The 26,393-nt window shown below is 51.1% G+C and overlaps 1 protein-coding gene across 4 annotated transcripts in view; it reads right to left on the minus strand.

Moving 5' to 3' along the window:
- SETD1A (SET domain containing 1A, histone lysine methyltransferase) overlaps positions 1-26,393 on the minus strand; it is a 1,055,844-nt gene that overhangs the window by 825,956 nt on the left and 203,495 nt on the right. For all 4 annotated transcript variants that reach the window (XM_085618738.1, XM_085618739.1, XM_085618737.1 and 1 more), the window contains exon 5: positions 2,087-2,357. In XM_085618738.1, coding sequence (XP_085474864.1) covers positions 2,087-2,357 — 271 coding nt within the window. The remainder of the gene's footprint in view (positions 1-2,086; positions 2,358-26,393) is intronic.

Below are 26,393 nucleotides of genomic sequence, written 5' to 3' on the forward strand. Positions count from 1 at the left end.
TTTAAACCGGTAATATTTATAATTTATGGAGGGCTGCAATCATGAAACCAATACATAAGACGAGTGATGCAGTATGCCCTCCAACTATAACTTAATATTTTAACAGACATTATTTAAAAGGTATTTGAAAAAGCATTGCTAAACCAATTGGAAAGGTAAATGGAAAATAAGCTCTTGCCGACTAAACAGGGAGGTTTCAGTAAAGGCTACTCTCCCATGGGCCACGGATTTGCCTTTTGGGCTATGCAGTGGAAGTCCATAGAATAGAACGGAAGATTACACCACTTAAGATACTATTGATCGAGGGACTTTGGGGCAACAGTTAAAGAACAGGAATATTTCACCTGACCAATTATCTCTCATTCAGCTGCTCCATAGATTCTAAATCACTCAGCCCTATACTATTCATTTAAAATCCATAAAAATTACTTTTCTTCCAAGCCACCGATTGCCCCAATGTTAGCTGCCATAGGGAATGTATTTCCCTAAAGAGATAGCTTAAGTGCTCCTCAATTAAGAATGGATGTGCAAAAATTTCAATCAGGTTGCAATCCCTCGGTTTCAAAATCAGAACTTAAGTGTAAAGGTGATAAATTATGATGGACGAATTGGACAGCTGAAAACTGAATGTACACCAATCCATTTTGCACCAGATTTCCCAATGTTCTCAAGTAAGAAATGTCCAAAACACTTGTTTTTCAAGTACACAACTTTGACCCTTATCTCCGCTCTAAAGCTGATAGATTTGAATCTTTTTTAGATACAGTAAAAAGTCTTAAACTTATTTTATAATAGGCTTTTAAAAGTATGCACAATTAAATCATCGTAATTAAATGTACTTATTAATACACATGTTTTATGTATAAGGACTATGATAGCCCAGGACTGCAGACGGGGTGAGGGAACAAACCTGATGGCTGGCAAACCACCTCTAAAGAGAGTAGGTGCAAGCGCACAGGAGATGGGAAGCTGGGCAGCTGTACCGATTCATCATGGACTGATCCACCATGTGTGGTAAAACTAAAAACAGACTGAGCAGTAAAGACTGAAAGCAATAACTCTGAGCAGTAAAGTCTGAGAGCAATAACTACAGGAGTGGTAACTGCCTCTGGTGCCATATTAAAGCCAATACCACCTACCCCCAAGATGAGGGGTTCCAAGCACAGATCAAAGCTGAGGCTCTGGGAGAGAGTAGACACCCAAGGTCACTAAATTACATTGTGTTGTAATAATGTGAAGTATTTTATTCCAGTGCACATTAAGGTAATTTTCTTTCTCAAGAGAAGCACTGGCCTTAATGCTCTGGTATTTTGTTGTGTTATTGTTGCGTTCTGATCTCTAGCACCCACACGCTATCACCCTTTAAAGTCTGTGGCTACTCACCAATCTGTACTGCTGACTGTAAAGTGCTGACCAGGTTGTACTTGGCCTGGTTTGCAGAGACATAGTAGGAAGGACCTAGGGGCACCCGTGGCAAACAACCTCTACCTCCCACATGGCCCAGACTACCACATGGCCACTCGAATGGGGGTCTGACCTACAGAGAATAAAACTCAACCTTCACTGGCAGGGATATGGACCAGGGCATATTCATAAATTCTGAGGAATTCAACTTATGCAGCCTAATCCACCAAAGAACTCACCAAGCCTCTTGGGTAGTCTTCGAAGTCAAAAGCACTCATCCACTGCGTACGATTGAATCAAAGAAGAGTTGCAGGCCAAGGGGCCTTGGTTCAACAGTAGGAGCTCAACTTAAATATTACTGTTGCATACAAAAACACATTTAGTACGCTGACAACTGAGATGTCAATCTGTGGCTTAAATCCCCCAAGTACAACAAAACACTAAACATGGTAGTCCAACCTCAAAAACACCTACAATTTATTAACTATTCTCACCGTGGACATTAGACTCTGTACTGTTCAAAAGTATTATGTCCATTTTCTAAGAAAAACAACGGATTGCTTGAATAACTAAAAAAGATCTGAATCACCAGCTTGATGCAGGGAATCTACTCACAAAAGGTGATGTTAGGGTGTGTTCAGTATGTAAAGGTGATAAAAAGTGCCAATAAACCCTCACTCACCTTTGATATCTAGCTGGGCATGGATAATGTTGCCCATGACTGAGGTGTTGTGCAAATTCTTCACAGTCTCCTTAGCGCCACGAGTGCTCGTGAAGAGAACCTTTGCCAGTCCCAGGTGTTTTCGGTTTTTGGGATTGTAGAGGATTTCAATCTCTTCAATGTCTCCAAACTTTTTGCACATTTCAGACAGAAAATGCTCCTTGATGTTGTCATTGAGACGGGCAAAGGTTACCTCCTTTAGAGGAATCTGCCCAACATAATGCTCGTCCAACTGGCAAAGAAGAGAAGAGCATAGGTCAGAGAATGATACAACAGATGACTGCAGGGTAGACGGAGACTACAGTTCCTTATCTCTTCTCATACACTAACCAGAATGGTACATTTTGCAAAAGGTGCACACTTTGAGCAACAAATAAGCAATAGCTAAATACAATTCTATTTAAAAGTCACAAGAGTCTTCACTTAATTCTTAACCATGAAATATCACCTTATAAGTGCAGGTTCTCAGAACACTAAGATATATTCTTTAAGTGTTCTGTTAAAGGCAAAAAACATGTTCTTTTTTATCATCTTCAAACCAAGTGTTAAGCTTAAAAGCGTACCAATACTGGGTTTCCTCTTTCTAAATCCACCCTGTCTAAAAAGAGAAAACAAAAAAAAGCACAACTACAGTAATATTAGATATTGACCAGATACTGTTTATACATAGTATCTACACCACTCAGTGTCAGACATCCTCGAAATTCTGTTTCACAAATTCCAAATTTACACAAGTATTTATTTCCAGAAAAAATATTTCTAGTTCTCATAAAAATCCAGAAGTTATGTTTATTGTTAAAAATCCAGCAGATAAGTTAGTGCTTATGAGCACAGGATATCAGTAACAAAAGCTGTATAATATGTTTTTACAGGCAAGTGGAAAAGAGCTAAAGGAAATCTTAATTCAAATGGTAGCATGCAATGCATCTGTTTTGATCCTAGAAAAAGTGATCAAAGTACAGCTAAAGAAGCATCAGGTCGATTTTGATGGATATTGGTCAGAACTATTGTATGGAAAATGCTACTTACCAGTATGCATCTCTTCGCGGCATGTAGAGCTGCCGAGATTCATACTACTGCATAGATCCCATCTGGTGTTGGGCTTGGATGCTTGCACCTTGTTGTTGTCTTGGAAGAAGTCTTTTGTAGTCACGAGATAGGTGACTACTCCCTTGGGTGACAGTGCGAATGGGCATCGACTCCATCCTCAGATTGTTTTTCACCATGAAGGGAAACGATGGAGTTAGTAAAAAACAGAAGAGATGTCCATGTAAATGTATCTAATTAAGATAATACTGGAACAGATACAGGTTCCGGGGAGGCGGGTGGGCGTATGAATCTCTGCAGCTCTACATATAGATAACAGATGCATACTGGTAAGTAGCATTTTCCGTTTGAGGCATATGAGCTGCAGAATTCATACTACTGCATAGATTGTACAGCAGCGTCTCACCTAGCGGTGGCCACCTGTATCCGTTGCAGTGGATTGAAAAAGTGTTTTAAGAACAGCTTGACCTACAGAAGCTTGTTGCTTTGCCTGCACGTCAACACAATAGTTTTTGGTGAAGGTGTGTGTTGTAGACCATGTTGCTGCCTTACAGATGTCATCTAAGGGAATACTTACTAAGAATGCCATGGAAGCCCCTAGTTTGCGTGTTGAGTGCACTCTAGGGGAATTGTTAATGTGCGTTTAGCCTTTTGGTAGCATATTTAAATGCCTTTGACTATCCACCTAGCAATCCCAGCTTTGGAGATGGTGCGAAAGCTACGAATAATTGTTTTGTCTTTCTAAAGGGCTTAGTCCTGTCAATATAATAAAGTAGAGCTCTTTTGATGTCAAGTGTGTCAAGAGCTCTGTATGCTACAGAGTCCGGATTTGGAAAACCACTGGTAACTCTATAGATTGGTTAAGATGAAAAGCAGAGATTACTTTGGGAAGGAATTTCATATTTGTTCTAAGAACTACTTTGTTACGATGTATTTGTAAGAATGGTTCTTGTATGGTTAAAGCCTGGATCTCCCTTAGTCTCCTAAGATAGGTGATTGCAACTAGGAACGCTAAACTCCATGTAAGGAACTGCAGCTCACATTTGTGTAGAGGTTCAAATGGGGAACCCATGAGTCTTGTAAGGACAATGTTTAGATTCCACACCGGAGAGGGTGGCAGTCTGGGAGGAATTATTCTTTTAAGGCCTTCCATAAAGGCTTTGATTGCAGGTACTCTAAATAGTGACAGGTGTTGTCTGTATTGTAAGTAGGCAGCCAGAGCAGCTAGATTAAATCTTATGGATGAGTATGCCAGATTACATCTTTGTAAATGCAACAAATAGCAAATGATGTTCTGGATTGAAGCATCCAGTGGATTGGTTTTATTGTTATTGCAGTAAATGACAAATCTTTTCCATTTAGCTGCATAACAGGCTCAAGTAGTAAGGTGTCTGGCTTCTTTGATGATGTTCATACAGTCTGGTGGAAGGTTGTAGGAGAGTAGGGTCTGCTTTCTATGTTCACCCCCACTTTTTGCTTTTGCTTTACTGGTTTTCGACTTAGATGTGGCTGTGGGCCTGCTAATCAGACCCACAGCCCTGCTGTTCTCTCTCTAAATTAATACTATGTACTTTAGGTGCATAACCCATTTGGATAGGATCACCTTATTGGCCCCTGTACAGTGTACCCTAGGTACCCAGGGCATAGGTGTACCCTAGGCCTACCAGGGGCTGCAGCATGTATTATGCCACCCCTGGCCTGGCCTTCCATTTTGACACAACTGGCTGATCACTCAACTGGGGCAAGGTCGTGTAATCACCCCTTGCTTAGGTGTAGTATTCCTATACCTAACTTACATATAGACACATGTGTACCTATCAGTCACTCCTATGGCAGGCCTTGACAATCCTGAAGGCAGAGTGCTTGGTAACATGTGAGATGGTGCTCTAGCATGAGCTGAGCCTGTCTGCAGCTTTCGGAACCTTGTCCTTATAGCTGTTCTATGATATAGCCTACCATATACTCTTAAAGTGCCTTATAATCTTAAACGGTTATGGTAACTATGGTTGGGCTTTATCAAAACATGTCGTGTAAGGTGTCTAACACTAGGGAATAATACCCCCATGCCATTTCTGGACATGAGAATATTATTCCCCCCTTCTAGAGGGAAAGACATGTTAAAATCATACTTCAACTGTTAGCCTCTGACCAAAGCCTCAGCATCACAAAATGGATGCTGCTGCCACGACACAAGTCTGACCTCCTGCAGCTGGGAGTGATCCCAGCCAGGGAGGCCTGGACAATAGGTTTCCTGCTTGGGGAGGTGCTAGCACCTCCCCAGACAGCCTTTAGTGTATTGGGGCAGGGTGGGCTGAAAGGAATGAGACATGCCTGGGGCACACAAGGTGTTCCTTGCATAGTCCAGTTCAAACCGGCGCTGGGGCACTCCAGCCCCAGCTCTGGCGCGAAACTGGACAAAGGGAAGGGGGTGTAACCACCCCCTCCCAGGTCCCACCCATAAGGCGTGACCTAGCAGGTATCCCAGCCCCCCAGATTAGTATAAGAGTGGGAGTTGGGCCTCAAGACTTTAGATTATCCTGAACCTGCAAACTTGAACAGAAACTCTGGACCTTCGACATTCGACGAAAGAAGAAGACTGAAGAATCTCCCTTGTAGCCAAGGAGTGGCTACCCTGTGCAAACAGGCACCATCAAGAGACTACCCTTTGCTTTGCGACCGTTCTACGAGGAACCGACTGCAGAGCCCGACCAGAGCCTTGACTTCCAGACTTCTCCGACCCTCATCCACATCTGCAGCAGAGCTGAGATCCGTGGAGGCGACGAGCGACGTGGGACCGGCTACCTGGAAAAAGTGGCTAGTAACTTACAGCGCAGCTTCTGAGGTACCCTCGAAGTTGTGCACCGGGGATTGAGAAGCCCCAACCCCAAGCACCATCTGCACCGAAGATCAGCCCCCCACACTCCACGAGTCCTGCGTGGGGCCCTTCAGCATTTTCCTGCTTGCCGCGTCTGTCCGGTTGCTTGCCCGCTGGCTAGTGGCCTTTGTGACGACGCACCCTGAAATCTTCTGCGCTGGTTTGGCTCCTCCAGACTGGCTCCCGCTTCTCTGCAAAGAAGAAGCACCCCAGACCTTCCTGGTCTGCACCAGAAGCAAGTCCTTCGTTCTTCGTGGGTTCCGCTTGCCAAGGCTTGGTGAGTCCTAGTCCAACTTCGATGCCGCCGACAGCAAGAGCCTTCGTGGGACAGCTCGCCTCCTGGTCCTGGTCGTCCTCGACGCTTCCTGGTCCTCCTGGCTGCAGCGACAAGCTTCACCTTCACCTGCAAGTCTTCACGACATCGCCTGGTTCCTTCCTGGTTCCACGTGGTCACTGGCTAGTGACCTTGACTCTGTCCCTTCTGCTTGCAGGTTTCTTCTCTTCTTGATCCCAGCCTTGGGATCCACCGGACACTCTTCACTGACTGCCTGTCAGCATCTTTCTTCAGGCATCCATAGGAGTCGACGACGAAAACGACGCATCTTCACCCCTATGCACCCGCAGCCTGTGGGCTAGGTAACTTGGGTACTCCGGTGCTCATCAGGATAGTGACTATCCTAGTGTCTAGTTTTCAAGTCTCAACTTCCTAGCTACTCCGGAAGTGTCCTAAATCTACCGTTTTCTAAACTGTACTATTGCTATTGACTTTTACGCATTACGCGTGAGTGTTTCCACTCTGCACACGAATCCCGTGGGCCTCCCACTTCCTAACTAACGCTAGTGTAGTGTAGCCCCAGCGATTCCCTAGGCCTATTCTATTTCTGTGACAGTGGTTCTTATACCACTTACTTAGTATATGGTTTGCGTGGCCCCTAGGGCCTAACTGTATTACTTACCTGTGTGACTTAATGTATGCATAAATAAGACTGTGTTGTACTTACCTCTAAACTCATAAAGAGTGCTGAGGGTTTGCTTAGAATAAATACACTTTATTTTATAGATATATCTGTTGTGGTGTCCTTTCATTTGGTATTCAAGGGATTATATATGGTATCACAGCTGGCTTCACATGCCATTCAGAGTTTAGCCTAAGACTGCTCTTGTCCATGCTACCACTAGGATAGCTGGTCTATAAGGTTGACTTTACAACCAATCACCATAAGGGTATTTGGACTGATATAAGGTGTACACTATAACTAGTGACATCATACATCAGGCCAACTTCTCACAAAGGTTAAGGTAACCAAACTCTAGGACTTCAGGAGTCAGATCGCCAGATTCAGCTGACCTGGATCCGGGTGTCCTATCTCTCCATGGTTCTGCGTTAGTAGCTTCAGGGAGAGACGCAGCTTTTGGTGTGGAACCACCGAAAGTTCGAGAAGTGTGGTGAACCATGGTTGCCGTGCCCATGTGGGAGCAACTAGGATAATTTTGAGAGACTGTTGCCTGAGCTTGCGTATTACTAGGGGAATGAGTGGGAGTGGCGGGAAAGCGTACGCAAATCTGCTTGACCAGTTCATCCATATCGCATTGCCCTTGGACGACGGGTGTAGATACCTGGCGCCGAAGGTTGGGCATTTTGCGTTTTCTAGTGTGGCGAACAGATCTATGTCTGGGTGGCCCCACATTTGGATAAATGGTTGAAGAACCTGTGGATGAAGTTCCCATTCGTGAATTTGCTGTGTCTGACGACTGATGTTCTGCTAGGAGATGTTTTGCGGAATGGACCATCGCCATATGTTTTGCGCTAGTTGAGAAAGCTGCAAAGAGTGTGTTCCTCCTTGTTTCCTCCTTGTTTCTGTATGTAATACATTGCTGTCATGTTGTCCGTCCGGACTAGGACAGTTTTGTTGACGAGATGTAGTTGGAATAATTTTAGTGCTAGAAAAATTGCTAGTAATTCCAGGTGATTGATGTGGAGCACTTTTTGTTGAGTGGTCCATCTGCCCTGGACTATATAGTTTAGGAGATGGGCTCCACAGCCAATGAGGGATGCGTCCGATGTTAGCACTATCTGTGGGACTGGCTCCAGGAACAGCCGCCCTTTGGAAAGGTTTTGTGTGTTCCACCATTGCTTAGAGCGATGCGTTCGGCTGTCCACCAACACCAGATCTGTAAGTTGACCTTGAGCCTGGTTCCACTGACGTGCTAAGCATTCTTGTAAAGGGCGCATCTAAAGCCTTGCATGAGGGACAATGAAAATGCAAGAGGCTATCATCCCTATTAGCTGCATAAACACTAAGGCTGGAAGGGACTGTTGGGGTTGAAATCTTGTAACGAGGGTTTGAATACTGGCTATCCTGGCTGGATTGGGGTATGCCAGAGCTTTGGAAGTGTTTATTGCGGCCCCAAGATATTGTTGTAGATAGGAGGGCTGTAGGTGGGACTTGGTGTGGTTTATTGTGAACCCCAAACTGTGTAGCAGCTGATTTGTTTGGTAGGTGTGCTGTACACACTGACTGTGTGACTTGGCTTTTATGAGCCAGTCGTCCAGGTACGGCAACACGTGAATGCGTTTTCTTCGTAAATGCGCGGCTACTCCCGCCAGACACTCTGAAGACCCTGGGTGCTGTTACTCCAAATTGGAGGACCTTGAACCGATAGTGTTGGCCGTCCACTGTGAACCTTAGATATTTCCTGTGAGCCGGGTGTATGAGAACATGGAAGTTGGCGTCCTTGAGATCTAATGTGGCAAGGAAGTGGCCTTGTTGAAGCAGTGGAAGGACTTGTTGAAGAGTGATCACGTGAAAGTGATCTGACTGAATGTAGAAATTGAGAGGTCTCAGGTCCAGTACTGGTCTGAGAGTACCGTCTTTTTTGGGGATTAGAAAGTACAGTGAGTACACCCCTGTCCCCTGATGGTCTAGGGGAACTGGTTCTATTGCGTGCTTTTGAAGCATGGAGAGAACCCCCTGTTTGAGAAGCGCTAGATGTTCCATGGAAATAAGACGCTGCCTGGGCGGTATGTTGGGGGGAGTAGCAATAAGTTCCAAGCAGTAACCATACTGGAGAATTTGTCTTACCCACCTGTCTGTGGTGATGGAATTCCACATAGGTAGGAGCTGTGATAGTCTTCCCCCGACTGGACTGAAATGGTCGGGGGGAAGTGGAGGGAAGTCACTGTTGTGTGGTGGGGGAAGTTGCAGGTATTAGAACCACGCCCTCTCTCTCTGTTGTTATTGCCTCTGTAATTCCCTCTAAAGTAACCTCTGTTAGGGGAGGTCTGGGTGGGGCTTTTATATGTGGAAGAGGTGGTGTCTGTGCCAATGGTTTTGGAGGCGCCCCTATAAAAGGAGCGACGAAAGGAACCTCTACCAGTTGTTGCTTGTAGATCCCCCATGGATTTGACTGTGTCTGTGTCCTTTTTCCTCTTTTCTAGAGAGGTGTCCACAGTGGGCCCAAATAAGTGTTCCTGATCTAAGGGTTGATTGAGGATGGTAGACTGCACCTCTTGTTTAAACCCAGATATGCGCAGCCACGCATGTCTACGTAATAACACACTTGTATTTATTGTGCGGGATGCAGTATCTGCTGCATCAAGGGCAGATTTTATTGAGGTATTTGTAATTAACTTACCCTCTTGTATGAGATCATTTGCTTTGGTCTCATGCTCGTCAGGAAGGTGTTGAATGAGCTTTTCAAGCTCATCATAGTGAGCCCTATCGTACCTTGCTAGTAAGGCTTGTGAATTGGCTATGCGCCAAAAGTTTGCTGCCTGAGACGTAACTCTTTTCCCGGATGCGTTCAGTAACTTAGATTCTTTGTCTGGCAGAGGGGCCTCACCTGTAGTTTGGGAACTTGCCCGTTTACGGGCATTTGCTACTACCAATTAATCCAGAGGGAATTGACCTTTATTATAAGCTGGATCGCTTGGAGCTGGCTTGTATTTTTTCTCAATTCTAGGATTAAGAACCCTAGCCCTAACAGGGTCTTTAAAAACCTCAGGGGCATGTTTAATCATCCCTTTGAGCATAGGGAGAGTGTTTGTTGTCTTTTGAGGCTGATCGAATGTCTCTAGTAAAAAATCCTCCTCTAGAGGGTCTGAACGTAGTTGGACCCCATGGTATTGTGCAGCTCTATTTATTAGTTGTGCAAACCCTAAACTATCGTCTGGAGGGGATGGTCTGGAGGGATATGAATCTGGCTCGGGTAAATTTGCATAATTGGCCAAAGTGTCCTGAGGTGGGATACTGTGGGTGTCATCATCAGTATCTGTATCATGTGGTGAGTGTATGTCATCATCACCCCCTATATCTTCATCCTCTTCTTGTGGTGAAAAGGCAGGCACTGGAGAGTGTGCGGGAGAAGGTATAGTGTTGAGGTTGTGGAAGTGGAGAGAAAGGCCTCATAGGTGAGGTGGATGAGTCTTTATTGGAGGGTATTCTCAGGTGTTTGAGGTGTCCAATTTCCTCTTTTTAGGTAGTATAGAGGTGACATGTCCAGTAATGGGTTCAATATGGAGTGTTCTTTGCCTAGGATCCGGTGGATCTGGCTGGAACAGTTCTTTGGATCCGTTGTCTTTTTTTGGCGCGAGTGGTGTTTTGGCCTGTCTTCTTTAGCTTTAGGAGGTGTTTTTGTCTCCTTTTGCCTACCTGGAGTTTTCGGCCCCGAAGGTTTAGTTTGTTTTTTCAGATCCCAAGGCTTTGATTACGTTTGTCTCGGTGCCGAAGAGTCCACTACCTTGGTTTTCGGTGCCGAAAATGCTGGTGCCAACGGGACCTTGGGTTTATGCTTCGGTGCCGACAACTGTTTTTCGGTACCATGTTGTGGCTGGCTCGATACCAAGCTGCCTGAAGGCTTTGGATACTTCGGAGTTGGGCCCAGAGGCGGGGCTTCTGAAGTTTTGTCTCGGTACCGACCCAGACCCGAAGGTGAAGGTGTTACTGGAGTCTTTTGCGGGACAGGGGCATCGACGTCAGTACTCAAGCTCCATTGACCTGGAGTAATCATCCGGTCTTCTGATCCTGATTCTTCAGCTTCGGAGATGTTGGGCTGTTCGTCTCCTGTGTCTGGATCATCGGAGCCTGCTTCGAAGATGTTCTCCGGCGCCGGAACGGTTGACCTGGACATTCCGTGTCATTGAGCCCGGCAATCACGTGTAGTCTTCTTGGATCTGAAAGAGTCACAGGCCTGGCAGTGTCGACTCTCGTGTTCTGGCGAGAGACAAAGGTTGCAGATCTTGTGGAGATCTGTGTGTGGGAATTTAGACCCACACTTGCATGTTTTGAATGGAGTCATTTCTATATGCTGGTTGATGGCGTCGATCGGCCCAACGGCCCATGTCGATGACCGGACTCGAAAATGTCTTCGAAACAATACCGTCTAGCGATGAGTTTTTGCGCGCTGAAGGGGAATCGAACGACGTCGACCCGGAGCGCAGCAAGTTACACCTGAAGCCGATTTTTTTTTTTTTTTTTTTGAAAACCTTTATTAACCACAGTTGCATCAATTGGCAATGTACAGTTCTACGCCAAAGCATCAGGTCGGCAATGCTTGAATACACACAGTCAGAGGATTAGACACAGCCATGTAGCCGACAACCCGGAGGTCCGGCGGCGGAGTTCAGTTGAACATATGTAGAGGAATTGGGTGTGTACATTGCGTATAAGCGAGTCAATGGTGCTTTTCTGCTTTTTGTCGCGTCGCTTCTCATCTAAAGCGCATTGTCTGCGAGTGAGGGGGGCGCTGTGTACCAGCCCGCAGCGCCGTCAACTAGCCCCTAGGCTCATAGGAGGAAGTGCGCTGGGCACCGGGTTGTCCGTCAAGTGCCCTGATTTGCGGGCATCGGAGTCCCGGTGGCCCGTGCGTGGCGTGGGCTGGAGCGCGACAAGGAGGTTGCAGCATAGCTCGCAAGGATGCGCGTGGCGACCGTCGCTGTGTTGGAACACGGGTTCTGCCAGGGAGCTTAGCCAGTCGCCGAATTGCTCCCCGGGTGTGTAACATAAACGTAGGGATCAGGGCCAGGGTCGAAAACTCGGGTGGGGGCTAGAATAAGAGGGGTGGGTGGGGGGGGGGGGGGGGGGGGGGGGAAGTGGAGATCTGCCTGCAGCAGTGTGAGAGGAGATAGGAGCTGCCCAGCGGGGCGAAACCGGGCCGTGTGGGAAGCGCGTCGAGTGGCTGGTCGCGAGGGGGGGGAAGAAGAGGGGGGGGGGGAGAGGGAGGGGGCCAGGGGGCCATCGGAGGGGGGGGCCTAGGGTCCGCAGTGCTTTGTGTTCGCAGTCTAGGACTGTCCGCTCGCGTGAGGGAGGTGTCCCTCCGCGTCTAGTAGGGGGCATCTGCGCGGGGCGGGATGAGTCTGGCTCCCTGGGTGTGCCCATGTCCCAGTAGTGTGCGCGCCCTCTCGAGCAGCAGCGGCAGTAAGTCCCACGCGCGCGCCATAACACAGTGCAGGGGATATCTAACAGTAGCAACCTACCGCGCAGTATGTGAGATGCGCCAGGGGAATAAGCAGGCAGAGGGGGCCGGGAGCTATCCCCGCCAGGGTCTCAAAGATGTCGCCATCTAGCTAGTAGTGTATCGGTGCCCACCCAGTGTTCAGGTTATCCCTCGGGTTCGGCAGGCCGTCTGAAAGGTGGCAAGGAGGCCATCCCAAAGGTGGGCGATGGGGAATTGACTGAGTCCCGCAGTTTCCTCACGTAGTAGCACTGCACTTTCCGCTTGCGCCCAGTTTACGAAGGAGGCCCTCCAGTGTCTGATGTGCGGGGGGGTCGTCGCCTTCCAATGCTTGGTGAGCAAGCGTTTGGCCGTTACAAGCCCCATGTCCCAGAAGCGCGCCTGCACCTTATTCGCTTTTGTGCGCTTGTATAGGCCCAAGATACATGCCTCCCACGTGCGCGGCAGCCGTCCATCCGCACCACGCTCTATCAGTGACAGCACGTCGCCCCAGTATGCCTGTACGCCAGCGCAATGCCAGAGCATATGCAAAAGGTCCGCTCCTGGTGACTAGCACCGCGGGCAGGTGGCATCCGTCCGCGAGAAATATCTATTGATCTTCTCAGGAGTGAGATACGCTCGCTGTAGTATGTAATATTGTATGAGTTTGAAGCGGGGGTTGCGTGGAACATTGGTCGGGCTAGCCAGTATCATCGCCCATTCTTTGTCTGTCCAGTCTCTGCCCCTGTCCGTCGCCCAGCGCTCCCTCAGCGTCAAGGTGGACAGTCGCGAATGCGCGAGGAGCGCCTGCACCAGCCAGTGGATGACATGTGCGCCATGTCCCATGATATGCAGATATTGGATGAAGGTATGTGCCGGCGGCTCCGTCGCCATGTCACCCCAAGAAGCCGAGAGCGTCTGCATGAGGGAGGCATGCAGGAGGAACTGTCCTGCCGGGAGCGTCGTGCCTTCAGCCAGGGCGGCGAACGTCAGCAAGTCGCCATCCTCATACAGGTCACCTAGCGTATCTACTCCTGCCTGTTCCCATCCTGCCAAGTGGGCCTCCGTGAGGGGTCCCGTCGGGCCAGGCATGCCCAATAGTGGTAACTCTGGAGCGTACGGTGTGGTCGCGCGTGTGAGGCGGAGGCACCTCTGGAAACACCTGCGCGCCACTGCCAGGTAAACCTGGGAGGGGCAGGGCGCACGAGTCAGCGGGTGGAACAGCGTGTGGACTTGCGTCCGCGTCCAGGCAGCCGCATGCGAGGCAGTGTCCTCTAGTTGCTTGCCGCTCAGCCACCCCGCCACCCATTGCATCTGCGCCGCTAGATAATATAGCTCCATATTGGGGACCGCTAGGCCCCCAGAGTCTGTGGGCATGTACAATTTGGCCAGCGCTACACGCGGCCTCCCCTTGTTCCAGATGAGGTTGCGCAGCAAGACCTCCAGGTCGCGGAATAGTTTGGCGGGTACATACAAGGGCAGGTTTGCGAAATAGTACAACAGGCGGGGCAGCACTATCATTTTAGTCAGTGCCACCCTACTAGGCACGCTGAGGGGCAGGGTGTTCCAGTAGCTCACCTGCGTACGCACAGAGGTGATCGCCCTGAGGAGATTCCCGTCTAGGACGTCCGCCGGGGCTCTGTAGATCCGAATCCCTAGGTAGCGGAAAGTGGTGGGGTACCACCGCAGCCTGTCCCCTCCCAGTCGGACGTCGCACTCAGGTGTCTCCGGGCCAAAGGGGTAGGCTCCCGACTTGGCCCAGTTAACCCTCAGGCCCGATATTGCCTCGAAGGTGCGGAATACGTCAGCGAGGGAGGCAGGGATGGCGGTCATGTCTCTGACGTATAGCAGCAGGTCATCCGCATATAGGGACACCGTGTGCAAGCCATCCGTCAATGGGATTCCCCTTTCCAGTCCGTGTGTCCTAAGTGTCGCAGCCAGGGGCTCCATTGCCAGTGCAAACAGCAACGGCGACAACGGGCAGCCCTGGCGGGTGCCCCTGCGGACCCGGATGGCGTCCGAGAGGATGCGGCCCGTGCGGACCCGGACGGTCGGCTCACTGAAGAGCAGGGCGATCATGGCGTTATAGCCCCCCCCCAGCCGGTATTTCTCTGTTACTGCTCTCAGGTACGGCCACTCAACGGAGTCGAAGGCTTTCTCCAAGTCCAGTATCAGGCATCCCGCCCTTGGCCACTGCTGCGTGGCGTATTCCTGTACCCGGAAGAGCCTGCGGATGTTGTAGGAGGTATGGCGTGTGGGGACGAATCCATTTTGGTCCCGATGCACAAGAGCGGGTACATGAGGGGCCAGCCTCCTAGCCAACGCAGAAGCAAGGATTTTATAGTCTGTGTTTAGCAGAGCCAATGGGCGGTAAGAGCCCACTCGCGTGCCGTCCCTGCCTGGCTTAAGTACAGAGACCAGTGTAGCTTCATTCAGCGTCGGGGGCAGGGCAGCTCCCTCCGCCGCCGCCGCATACATTCGCAGGAGCTCCGGGATTAGGATGTCCGAGCCAGCCTTGTAGAATTCAGCCGGTAGCCCGTCCGGGCCCGGGGTTTTCCCGTTGGAGAGCTGAAAGATGGCCTCTCTAAGCTCGTCCGCCTCCAGCGGAGCGCCGAGTTCATCTTGTTGAACAATAGTCAATTGCGGCATCGGCAGAGGGGAGAGATAGTCTGTGATAGCAGTGTAGGGGACCGCGAGTCGGGAGCGGTACAGTGTGGTATAGTGGACAGTAAAAGTGTCATGGATACCAGCTTGCGTGTACACCAGTTCCCCCCCCTCGCCCAGTATAGTCGTCACTGGTGCAGAGCGGGCGTCCCGCGAAATCAGCCACGCTAAAAGCTTGCCTGGTCTATCACCAAGGCGGTGAGTCCTCGCCGAGTGCGCAGCATAGTTGACATTGCGAAGTCGCTCCAGGAGGCGCGCATGTTCCGTGTGGGCATCATGCAGTGGGACCCCGTCTCCCTCCGCAGCCTCCCCCTCCCGCGCAAGCAAGTTCGCTTCCAGTCTGGTAAGGTCTCTCTCTAGCTGATGTCTTATCTGCCCCTGAGTGTGCAGGCAGTGGCCTCGTATCACGGCCTTGAAGGCGTCCCACTCCACCCTCGAGTCAGTTGCTGTGCCGGTGTTGTCCTCGAAGTATTGCGCGGTGCGCTCGAGTAGGGCAGCGCGAAAAGCCGCATCTAGCAGCAGCGCTGGCTGCAGGCGCCATGTGGGGACAGGGGGGTGTGGGCGGGCCCAGGCTATGGACATGAAGTGTGGATTGTGGTCTGAGTGTGTGCGGCCCATGTATTGCGCGTCCGTCACATGAGGTAGGAGGTCTGTGGATGCCATGAAGCGGTCGAGGCGGACATGTAAGTCGTGAGCGCCAGAGTAATAGGAGTACGTCCGCGTCCCTGGGTTGCGCTGTCGCCAGACGTCGTGTAAGCCCCATTGCGCGGCCCACTCCAGCAGCGCCTTCGTGGCTCCCCTGGTAGGGGCGTTAGCTGAGGGCGGGAAGGAGCGATCCAGCGTGGTGTCTAAGGTGCAGTTATAGTCGCCCCCTATGATCCACGAAGTGTCGTGCCAAGTTGCCATAGTCGATGATAGCCGCGCCAGGAAGCCAGCCTGTTCAACGTTTGGGGAGTAGAGGGACATCAGTGTGATATATTGGCCATCTAGCCTGCCTCGCGCGGCCGTGTATCTGCCCTCGCTGTCTATCGCAGTGTCTATGGCCTCCCACGGGGTCCCTGGGCGAATCCATATCAGTGTTCCGCGAGCAAATGAGGAGTATTCCGTAGCGTACAGCTGCCCACGCCATCTACGATGGAGTGCCCTCACCTCGGTCCCATTCAGATGGGTCTCCTGGAGCAGCGCTACGTTAACCTTGTGCCGCTTTAGGTACGAATAGATATGGTAGCGCCTAGCCGGTGTGTGCATCCCTCTGACATTCCAGGTGCATATTTGTGTGCTAGCCATGGTAGTCCTGTGTGCGGGGATCTCCCTCAGCCCCCAAGAGCGCATCTCCCATCTCGAGGGTCCCCCAGGGCCAGCGGCCCGCTCCCACCGCGCAGCTAAAACGGGTGATGTGCGTGCAGTGTCGTGATCTCCAGCAGGGTGAGGGGAAAGGGAAAAAAGGGTGCATAGAAAGCCGGAACATGGCAACTAAAAGAGAGTTTGTAGAATACCAAAAGGTCGGCTGTACAACAGGTCGCCGTCCAAACACTCAAGCGAGCTTACGAACTATATAGTCTCGGGGGGTGGGTAATGTATCTTCTGAGCAACAATGGAAACAATGCAGGTTTGGAAGCGCCTCGCATGTCTCCCGGGTGTTGCGTATATGCTGCTGTCGGCCGGCAGGCGTCTGAGGGCCATAGTTCAAGGCCGTAGCAGCTGTGCGCCCGGCCATCAGGCCAGCGGGGGCTGGAGCGCCCGCGGAGGGGGGGGGGGCACGGGCATGTCCCCTCTCAAGTCATGCCAGTAGTAACAAGTCGACCATGCGGTACCAAAAGGCGTCTCTCTGCAGGTCTGTAAATCGGGTGTGCAGGCCGTGTGGTCATAAGTAGAAAATGTACTCACAGTGTCTGGCTCCGTGGGTGGACCCCTCATAGCGTCGTCGGCAGAGGCGCCAGGGCCCTTCAGCCAGTTCAGTCTCGCAAGGGGGCCACCCAGCAGGGATTCCGGCAGGTCAGCGGCTCGCGTCAGGCGGGAGCCCATCACCGGGGCACCTCAGCCGAAGAGGTCCGCCGTTTGCGGTGTAACCTCCGGGGGCCCCCCAGAGTCTTGTGTGTCCGGGATGCCGTAGATCGCCTCGTCGTCTGTTGAGTGTACCGTCGGGCTGGCGTCCGGCCGAGTCGACGACGCCGGGGAGTTGCTGATCTCTGCCACCCTGCGCAGGGCGTCCCGCTGCTCCTGTTGAACGAGGTCCACTGGCGGGGAGCGGCTCGGTGTCCCTCCGGTTGGCGGCGGCGTGGGCGACCCGCGGCGGCGTCGTCGCCTTGATCCCCTCGTTCTCTCCATCACGCCTGCTCCCGTCGTCCGTCGTGGCGCGTCTGGCATTCCGCCATCAAGCCAGGCCTCCGCTTCCTCGGGGCTCGTGAAGAAGTGGGTTTTGTCGTGCGCCACCACCCGCAGTTTGGCCGGGAAGAGTAGCGAATACTGGAGGGCCGCTTCGCGCAGTCTTCGTTTGATCGTTAGAAAAGAGTGTCTCTGCCTCTGCACTCGCGCCGTGTAGTCTGGGAAGAACATCACTGTCGCGTTGTCAGTGGTGATTTCCCCTAAGGTTCTGGCTCCTCGCAGGATGGCATCACGGTCTCTGTAGTTGAGGACTCGGAGGAGAAATGGCCTAGGGTTAGAGCCCGGAGGAGGTGGTTTCGCGGGCACGCGGTGGGCCCTTTCCACCACGAAGTGCGGGGAGAGTGTGTCATCTGGTAGTAGGCCTCGTAGCCAGTCCTCAACCTTGCGGACAGGATTCGCCCCTTCCCATCTCTCCGGGATGCCTACCAGGCGGATATTGTTCCTTCGTGCCCGGCCTTCCACATCCTCAGCCCTTCCTTCTAACAGTTCCACCCGATGCAGAAGGTCTTGCACCCCGGCTTCTGTCCGTTTCGTCGCCGGCTCGACCTCTGCCATGGCGCCTTCCAGCGCGGTGGTGCGCGTTTGCAACTTTTTATGATCGGCTCTGAGGTGCGTTAGGTCGATTGCCACACTGTCTATGCGGGTCTCCAGGGAGGTGCGCGTCTGCTGCAGCGATTCCTCCATCCTCTCCATGGCCGCCAAGACGCTGTCCAATTTCGCCGTTACGTGGTCAGTATCCATCGCGGGCGTCGTTGTCTCGTGCCGTCTCCTCTCCACTGCCGCTCCCGGTCCGGAGCGGGTTTGCGCCCCTCTAGGCATGGAGCCGGCGGCGTGTGCAAGACGTCCCCCCCGTCGTCGAGGGGTAGGGGGGTTCTGCTCCGTCGATACCCCACTCCAATGTAGGGGGAGCGGCTCACCTCGCCCTGTCTCACCGCCGCAGCCAGCCAGGCCGCGCCGCCATCGCCACGTGTTCAGGGGTCCCAACTAGTGAGGGGTCCGGTCGCAGCTGGAGCAGTGCCCAGCGTCTCCCTCCAGTCCGCAGGGTACTCCTGTGTCCCTTCTCCCGCGTCGCCCCTCACCTCAGCTCGTGGCGCAGGGGTCACGCCAGGTGTGCGTCCATAAGGCCCAGGTCAGCGCTCCCACAGCGGCTCCAGGGCCCACGGGCGGCGGCAGCGTGTGTTGGCGCGTCGTGCTGCTGAATCGCCAACTCCAAAGGTGAAAGCCGCCTCAGTGCGTCCACTGTCCCGGCAGAGTGCAGTGCGGGGGGGGGGGGGGGGGGGGGAAGAAGTGAGGTCCGTGTGCGCCCTCTCAGATCCGGGGGCTTCCTCCGCCGCTCCCCCAGTCCACGTAGGGCGCGACGGCTACCCTTGACGCGTAGTCGGTTGTCGCTGGGGTCCAGGCACGCGTCTCACCCGGAGTCCGGGCGTCGCCAGTGGTGCGGTCGCGTGTTCTCGGGGGTGTCCCGGTTCGTCGCTGCCCTCTCCTTGGCGTCACAGGGGGGTCCCCAGACGAGTCCAGGCGCGGCTTTCACCTCACCAGGCCGCCATCGCCGCGGCCGCGGGCCGCCGCCCAGCGCCGCAGCAGCCCCCTCTCAAATTGCAGCGTTGGGCCCAGGGGATAAGGCAGCGCCTCGGGCTCGCGTAGCCGCGAGCCGCGGCCGCGCGTCCGGCAGAGCGGCCGCAGTCCCGCCTGGAGGGTCGGCGCGGTTCTCCACCGCCGATTCTCTGCAAATTTGGCCAGGTGACGGAGAAGGCTCCGTGGAGGGCCCGCCGGCCAAAACGAGCAGTACTCAGGAGCGTTGTGGCGGAGAAACGGCCCGGGGCAGGAGGGCTCGAGCGGGAGCTCTACCCGGGCACGTCCGCTTCCATCGCGTGCTTAGCCACGCCCCCCGTTACACCTGAAGCCGATGGCGGAAAAAAACAATCTGAGGATGGAGTCGATGCCTATGTGCACTATCACCCAAGGGAGGAGTCCCCTATCTTGTGACTAGAAAAGACTTCTTCCAAGACAACAACAAGGTGCACGCATCCGAGCCCAACGCCAGATGCTTGTTTTTTTAAAAATGTACTGCGGGACCTTCAGCACGTGACACCTCCGTTTGGTGAGACTCAATATGGCCATGCTGGTAAAAATCGCTTTTAAATCCAGCTCCCCGGTATTCTTGTACTTATGGAAAAGGTTGTGTGCATGCTACTCAAGGTGCCCAGTGCTCACGGCGCGAAGTGTACTAAAAGTCCTTGTACACCCAGATTAAGGAACATGATCTAATTTGCGGTCCCCAATACCTGTTTTTCTTTATCGTGCGCGCTTATCTCTCCTTGCGGTTTCGCCTTCTGGTATGCTGTGCCGGCAGATGTGGACTCATTCAGTCTTCTGTCTGGTTTGGCTTTGACTTAATGTTTCTGTTTTTCCGCGTACCGCCCGATCCATGACCGGAAGTTCTTGTCCTTTTTCGATGGTGCCTTACTTCCTGTATCTACGTTGTCTTGCTGATATTAGCATTGTGCCTGTGCTCTGTTCTCGGCAGCTATTTTATTTTCATGTGTGTAATCTCGTTTTGTTCTATATTCTTCTGCAGTACTTCTCTAAATTAACTTCCCGTGATGTCCGCTTCTAATACTTTCTTTATTTTTATGTTGATGTCGAAATTGGGCTAATATAAATCTGGGTTCTAAGCTTTTTAGAGGGTAGGGTGTTAAACCGGAGCACTCTGGTTTGTAAACTTTGTGGTACAGCTCCCGAATGTGCAGTTGAATGTCTTTAGTTGGTCTTATGTGTACAAAATCTTTGGTTAAGTATATATTGTGAACAATAACCAGCTGTATTTTGAGTACCACGGAACAACATTTTTTTTTTCTTGTTTTTCAGTTTGAGGACTTGAGAAGCACAGCTGGGTTTTCATGTAGTTACTTGTGAAGATTACTTTTTTAGCTTCTAGATACTTACTCCTAAAATGGCCCTTAATGGTTAGTGCAATTGCTTTGCCGGAGTTTTAGCAAGAGCAGGGTCAGGTGTCCGTGCGTGTTTTCTAGCTCTTGCCTTCTCTCCACTCGTGCTGCCCCCAAAGGCCCACTCCTGCCTTCTGTGTGTTTCTCTCGTGTATTTCTCACCCCTTCACGTTCCATGATGTTCCTTGTGTCATGCCCAGTTCTCCGTATCCCTGTCACTTGTGTGTGATTCTCCGTCTCTCCATGCTTCTTCTCAAGCCCCACACATGCCATGTTCTCCTCTAGCCCGCCCCCTTGCTCTGTGTTCTTCTCTCCATGTGTGGTTTTCCTCCCATCATTCCTGTTGCTCTATTCTTGGTGCAATACCTTTACCATCCTCGCACCACCTGCTCCCCACATTCGTGCTTCCTTTAACCCCTCTGCAGTGCACTTTAATGATGCACTGGTCAGCAGCGGTCGAATCATCGCGTCTTTTAAAAATGTATTTATTTATATATGACAATTCAGCACTGCATCAGGAAGACGCCTGAAACTGTAGAGCATCACCTGGGCCCGGGGGACGGGGGGGCAGGGCGCAGACCTATTGGCTTTACCAGTGCTTGTTAGAGTTAATGTCATATACTGTCCAAGTGTCACTGTGACGGGGAAGTTACCTGCCATCTGAGTGCTTGGTTGGGGCAATATTTTATCCCCAAAAAAAAATAATACAAAGCAGAACTTAAGCACTTTTCTAAAAGTAAAAAAATTACTAGTGAAACAGTCACATCAGTGAATGTTTTTTTACATTTAGACTTCTTTATTTTTAATACAGGTGTGAGGTGACCACATTCTGGTGGTGCCTTTGTTACTTTTTTTTTTAATTTTTGCTTTCTGTGTTAGCTGCTTGCAATAAAAACAAACATTGGCATAGCCAATAGGTCTCGCCTTTGGGACCTTATAAGTGTTTAGCCATGCAACAGTTGATGTTGTTGCACCAAGGATATTGTGCTGCATAACTAAATACTTATAATGTCCCAAAAGCGAGACCTATTGGCTATGCCAAAGCTTGTTTTACATGGTCACCCAGACTTTTTGCCTGGTATCTGATGAAAGTTTGATAGAAGTGCCAGATCTCTTTCTCTAAAATTGTACAATTGTTACCTCAATTGGCAATAGATTTAGCATCCCTTCAAGCCTCTAGTAAATGATACCACTGGTACCTGGGGGCAAGGAAGAGAAAAGACGGTCTCGAAGGGGCTGCAGCATGTATTGTACCACCCTAAGAGACCCCTCAGCACTAACATGCAACTGCTATTGCAGACTGCGTGTCATGGTGCAGAGAAAAGTGAAGAGACAACATGGCACACCTTCTGTGTACCATGTCTACAAACACTGCATGCAGTATAGTAACTCACCCCTACAGTAGGCCTTACAGCCCTGAGCCAGGGTGCCATATACTACATGTGTGGAAATACCTGCATGCGCAGATAATCCCCTGGCATGTACATTCTTAGATATTGCTAGTGGACTAGGAAGCCATTTTGAGTACATGGGCTTAACACTGGTGTTTACTAGAGATGTTTGGTATCAAACATCTTGTATTAATAAGCCTACACTGATTCCAGTGATGGATTGAATATGCTACTTACCAGTATGCATCTGTTCTTGGCATGTAGGGCTGCTGACATTCATATCTGTGCATAGATCGCCGCCTAGTGTTGGGTCCGGATGTTTGCACGTTGTTGTCCTGGAAGAGTCTTCGAAGTATCCTTGGATAGGTGACTCCTCCCCTGGACTACAGTGCGCATGGGCATCCTCTCCATCCTCAGATTGTTTTTCGCCATTGTGGCAGTGATGGAGTAGATACAGAAAGTGATGACCATGCTTGCAGTAATTCTGAGAGCTGCAGCTGCGACAGGCGCCGGGGAGGAGGGAGGGCGATATGAATGTCAGCAGCCCTACATGCCAAGAACAGATGCATACTGGTAAGTAGCATATTCAGTTCGAGGCATGTGGGCTGCTGAATTCATATCTGTGCATAGAATACATAGCAGTGCCCTCTATTAGCGGCGGCTACCCGTGCCAGCTGCAGCGGTCTGAAAAAGTGTTTTGAGAACAGCCTGTCCTACAGCTGCCTGCTGTTTTGACTGCACATCTACGCAATAGTGTTTTGTAAATGTGTGTGTAGTGGACCATGTGGCTGCTCTGCATATATCATGCAGGGGAATATTTCCTAGGAAGGCCATGGAAGCCCCCAACTTACGTGTTGAGTGGGCTCGTGGTGGAATAGTTAATGTGCGTTTTGCCTTTTGATAACAGATTTGAATACACTTAACTATCCATCTGGCTATCCCTGCTTTGGAGATGGCGTTACCTTTGTGGTGTGGGGCAAAGGCAACGAACAGTTGTTTTGTCTTCCTGAATGGTTTAGTCCTGTCGATGTAGTACATGAGGGCCCTCCGTACATCTAGTGTATGTAGTGCCCTTTCTGCAACAGTTTGTGGGTTTTGGAAGAAAACGGGCAGTTCAATAGTCTGGTTCATGTGGAACTGCGATATTACCTTGGGCATGAACTTGGGGTTGGTACGTAGTACGACCCTGTTAGCGTGAACCTGAATGAATGGCTCTTGAACGGTTAGTGCCTGGAGTTCACTAACTCTTCTGAGGGAAGTGATCGCCACTAGGAAGGCCACTTTCCAGGTAAGGAATTGAATCTCGCATGAGTGTAGAGGTTCAAAGGGTGGACCCATCAGGCGTGTGAGGACCAAGTTGAGGTTCCACATTGGAGCCGGTGGGTGACTAGGTGGAATGACTCGTTTGAGCCCTTCCAAGAATGCTTTGATGGCAGGCACTCTGAATAGAGAGAGGTGCTGCCTGGTTTGCAGATAGGCTGATATTGCGGTCAAATGGACACGTATAGAGGTGTACGCCAGATTGCATCTATATAGGTGTAAGAGATAACAGATGATGTTTTGGATGGATGGGTCCAGCGGGTTGATGTCATTATTACCGCAATAAATGACGAACCTTTTCCATTTGGCTGCATAGCAAGCTCTGGTAGTGGGTCTCCTGGCCTCCTTGATGATGTCCATACAGTCAGGTGGCAGGTTGAGATAGCCAAACTCTAGGACTTCAGGAGCCAGATCGCCAGATTCAGCTGTTGCGGATCTGGGTGCTGAACCTCTCCATGGTTCTGCGTCAAATGCGCGGGTTTGATCCGCAGCCTTTGATGCGGCACCACGGAAAGTTCGAGGAAGGTGGTGTACCACGGCTGGCGTGCCCACGTGGGAGCAACTAGGACGAGTGTCAGGGAGTGTTGTCGGAGTTTGCGGGCCACTAGCGGTATCAATGGCGCTGGGGGAAAAGCGTACGCAAATCTGCCGGACCAGTTCATCCATATCGCATTGCCCTGCGACTGCGGATGTGGGAATCTGGCGGCGAAGCTTGGGCATTTTGCGTTTTCGCTTGTCGCGAATAGGTCTATCTCCGGATGACCCCACTGCTGAAAGTACGGTTGGAGTACTGATGGGTGTAACTCCCACTCGTGCATTTGGTGGCTGTGTCTGCTGAGCAGATCCGCCATCTGGTTGTCCTTGCCAGGGAGGTGTTCCGCCATGAGGAACATGTTCCTTTGAATGGCCCACTTCCACATGCTCTGAGCCAGATGAGACAACTGTGGAGAGTGTGTGCCTCCCTGTTTCTGTATGTAGTACATTGCGGTCATGTTGTCCGTCCGGATCAACACAACCTTGTTGCATAGATGTACTTTGAATGCCTTCATGGCTAGGAAGATTGCCATCAATTCCAGAAGGTTGATGTGCAACTTCTTTTGTTGTGTTGTCCATAGTCCTTGCACTGTGTAGTGGAGTACATGAGCTCCCCATCCCTGGAGAGACGCGTCCGCTGTCAGTACTATTTGTGGGACAGGCTCTTGGAACGGTCGGCCCTTGCAAAGGTTTTGTGGATTCCACCAATGCAGAGAGTTGTATGCCCGACCGCTCACCAACACTAGGTCCTTTAACTGTCCTTGAGCCTGATTCCACTGACGTGCTAGGCACTCCTGAAGTGGGCGCATATGTAATCTCGCGAGCGGGACTATGAAGATGCAGGAGGCCATCATGCCTATCAACTGCATGAACACTCGCGCTGGAAGTGAGTGATTGGGTTTGAATTTGGAGATCAGCAGTTGTATGCTGTCAATCCTCACTAAATTTGGCTGAGCTGTGGCCGCCAGAGTGTCTATAGTCGCACCTAGGTACTGTTGTACGTGTGCGGGCTGGAGATGGGACTTTGGATAATTCAGTGAGAATCCCAGACTGTGAAGAAGGTGAATGGTGCGGGACATGTGGCTTGCACATTGCTGGGCTGACTTCGCTTGAACGAGCCAGTCGTCTAGGTAGGGGTAGACGTGTATATGCTGCCTCCGTAGATGTGCTGCCACCGTAGCTAGGCACTTCGTGAAAACCCTGGGCGCTGTTGTCACGCCGAAGGGAAGGACTTTGAACTGATAGTGCTGCCCCTGAACAGTGAACCTGAGGTATTTTTTGTGTGAGGGGTGGATGGGTATGTGAAAGTACGCATCCTTGAGGTCCAGTGTGGCTAGGAAGTCTCCCTGCTTGAGAAGCGGAAGGACTTGCTGTAGAGTGAGCATATGAAAGTGCTCTGAAAGAATGTACTGGTTCAGGGGTCTCAGGTCCAATATAGGTCTGAGCGACCCGTCCTTTTTTGGAATTAAGAAGTAGAGGGAGTACACTCCCGCACCCTGCTCGTGGATGGGTACGACCTCTATAGCGCCTTTTAGAAGCATACTTTGCACTTCTTGCTGTAAGAGCGTTAAGTGCTCTGAGGACATAGGACTGCTTCTTGGTGGTATTGTGGGTGGAGTGGAGGTTAGCTCCAGACAGTAACCGTATTTTATAATATCTTTGACCCACCTGTCCGTGGTGATGGAATTCCACGTGGACAGGAACCTTTGTAGCCTTCCCCCGACAGGTGTTATGTGGTCGGGAGGAAGGGAGAGGGCGTCACTGCTTGTTCTTGGGGGAGGACCTGGTGTTGCCGTAGCCGCGTCCTCTGCCCTTTGTGCTGGAGCCACGATATCCACCTCGGGTGTTTTTATCATAGGTGGTCTGTGTATTGCCTTTGTTATATGTTTGTTGTGACCCCTGTCCTCTACCTGCTCCCTTGTTTCCGGGGCGACGAAAGGAGCCGCTCCGAAAGGACTGAGTTTGTAGTGCGCCCATGGACTTTGCAGTGTCCGTATCCTTTTTTATCTTTTCGAGGGTGGTGTCAACCTCTGGCCCGAATAAATAGTCGGGGTTGACGGGCTGGTTCAGTATATTGTTTTGTACCTCGGGCTTGAATCCTGAGATCCGTAGCCAGGCATGTCGTCGCAACATGACGCTTGTGTTTATGGCTCTGGCAGCCGTGTCTGCAACATCTAGTGCGCATTTGATGGAAGCGTTCGTTAGTAGCTGTCCTTCTCTGATGAGCATTTCTGCGCCTTCCTTGAACTGGTCAGGGAGATGTTGGAATATTTGCTCAAGTGTGTCATAGTGCGCTCTATCATAGCGAGCAAGGAGCGCCTGAGTGTTGGCTATGCGCCATATGTTGGCAGCTTGGGCGGCAACTCGCTTGCCAGAGGTTTCTAACACCTTGGACTCTTTGTCCGGGGGAGGAGCGTCACCTGTTGTTTGCGAGTGTGCCCTCTTGCGTGCATTCGCTACGACGATGGAGTCGAGTGGTAATTGTCCTCTGATGTAAGTAGGATCCCCAGGTGCTGATCTGTATTTTTTATCAATCCTGGGGTTTATCACTCGTGCCCTGGTGGGTTCTTTGAAAATGTCCTTGGCTGGTTTGAGGACCCCCTTCAACATTGGCAGAGTCTTTACATGTCTTTCTGAGGATGCAAAGGTGTCCATTAGAAAGTCATCTTCGA

This window comes from Triturus cristatus, chromosome 7 (genome assembly GCF_964204655.1).
Source record: "Triturus cristatus chromosome 7, aTriCri1.1, whole genome shotgun sequence".
NCBI classification, from domain to species: Eukaryota; Metazoa; Chordata; class Amphibia; order Caudata; family Salamandridae; genus Triturus; species Triturus cristatus.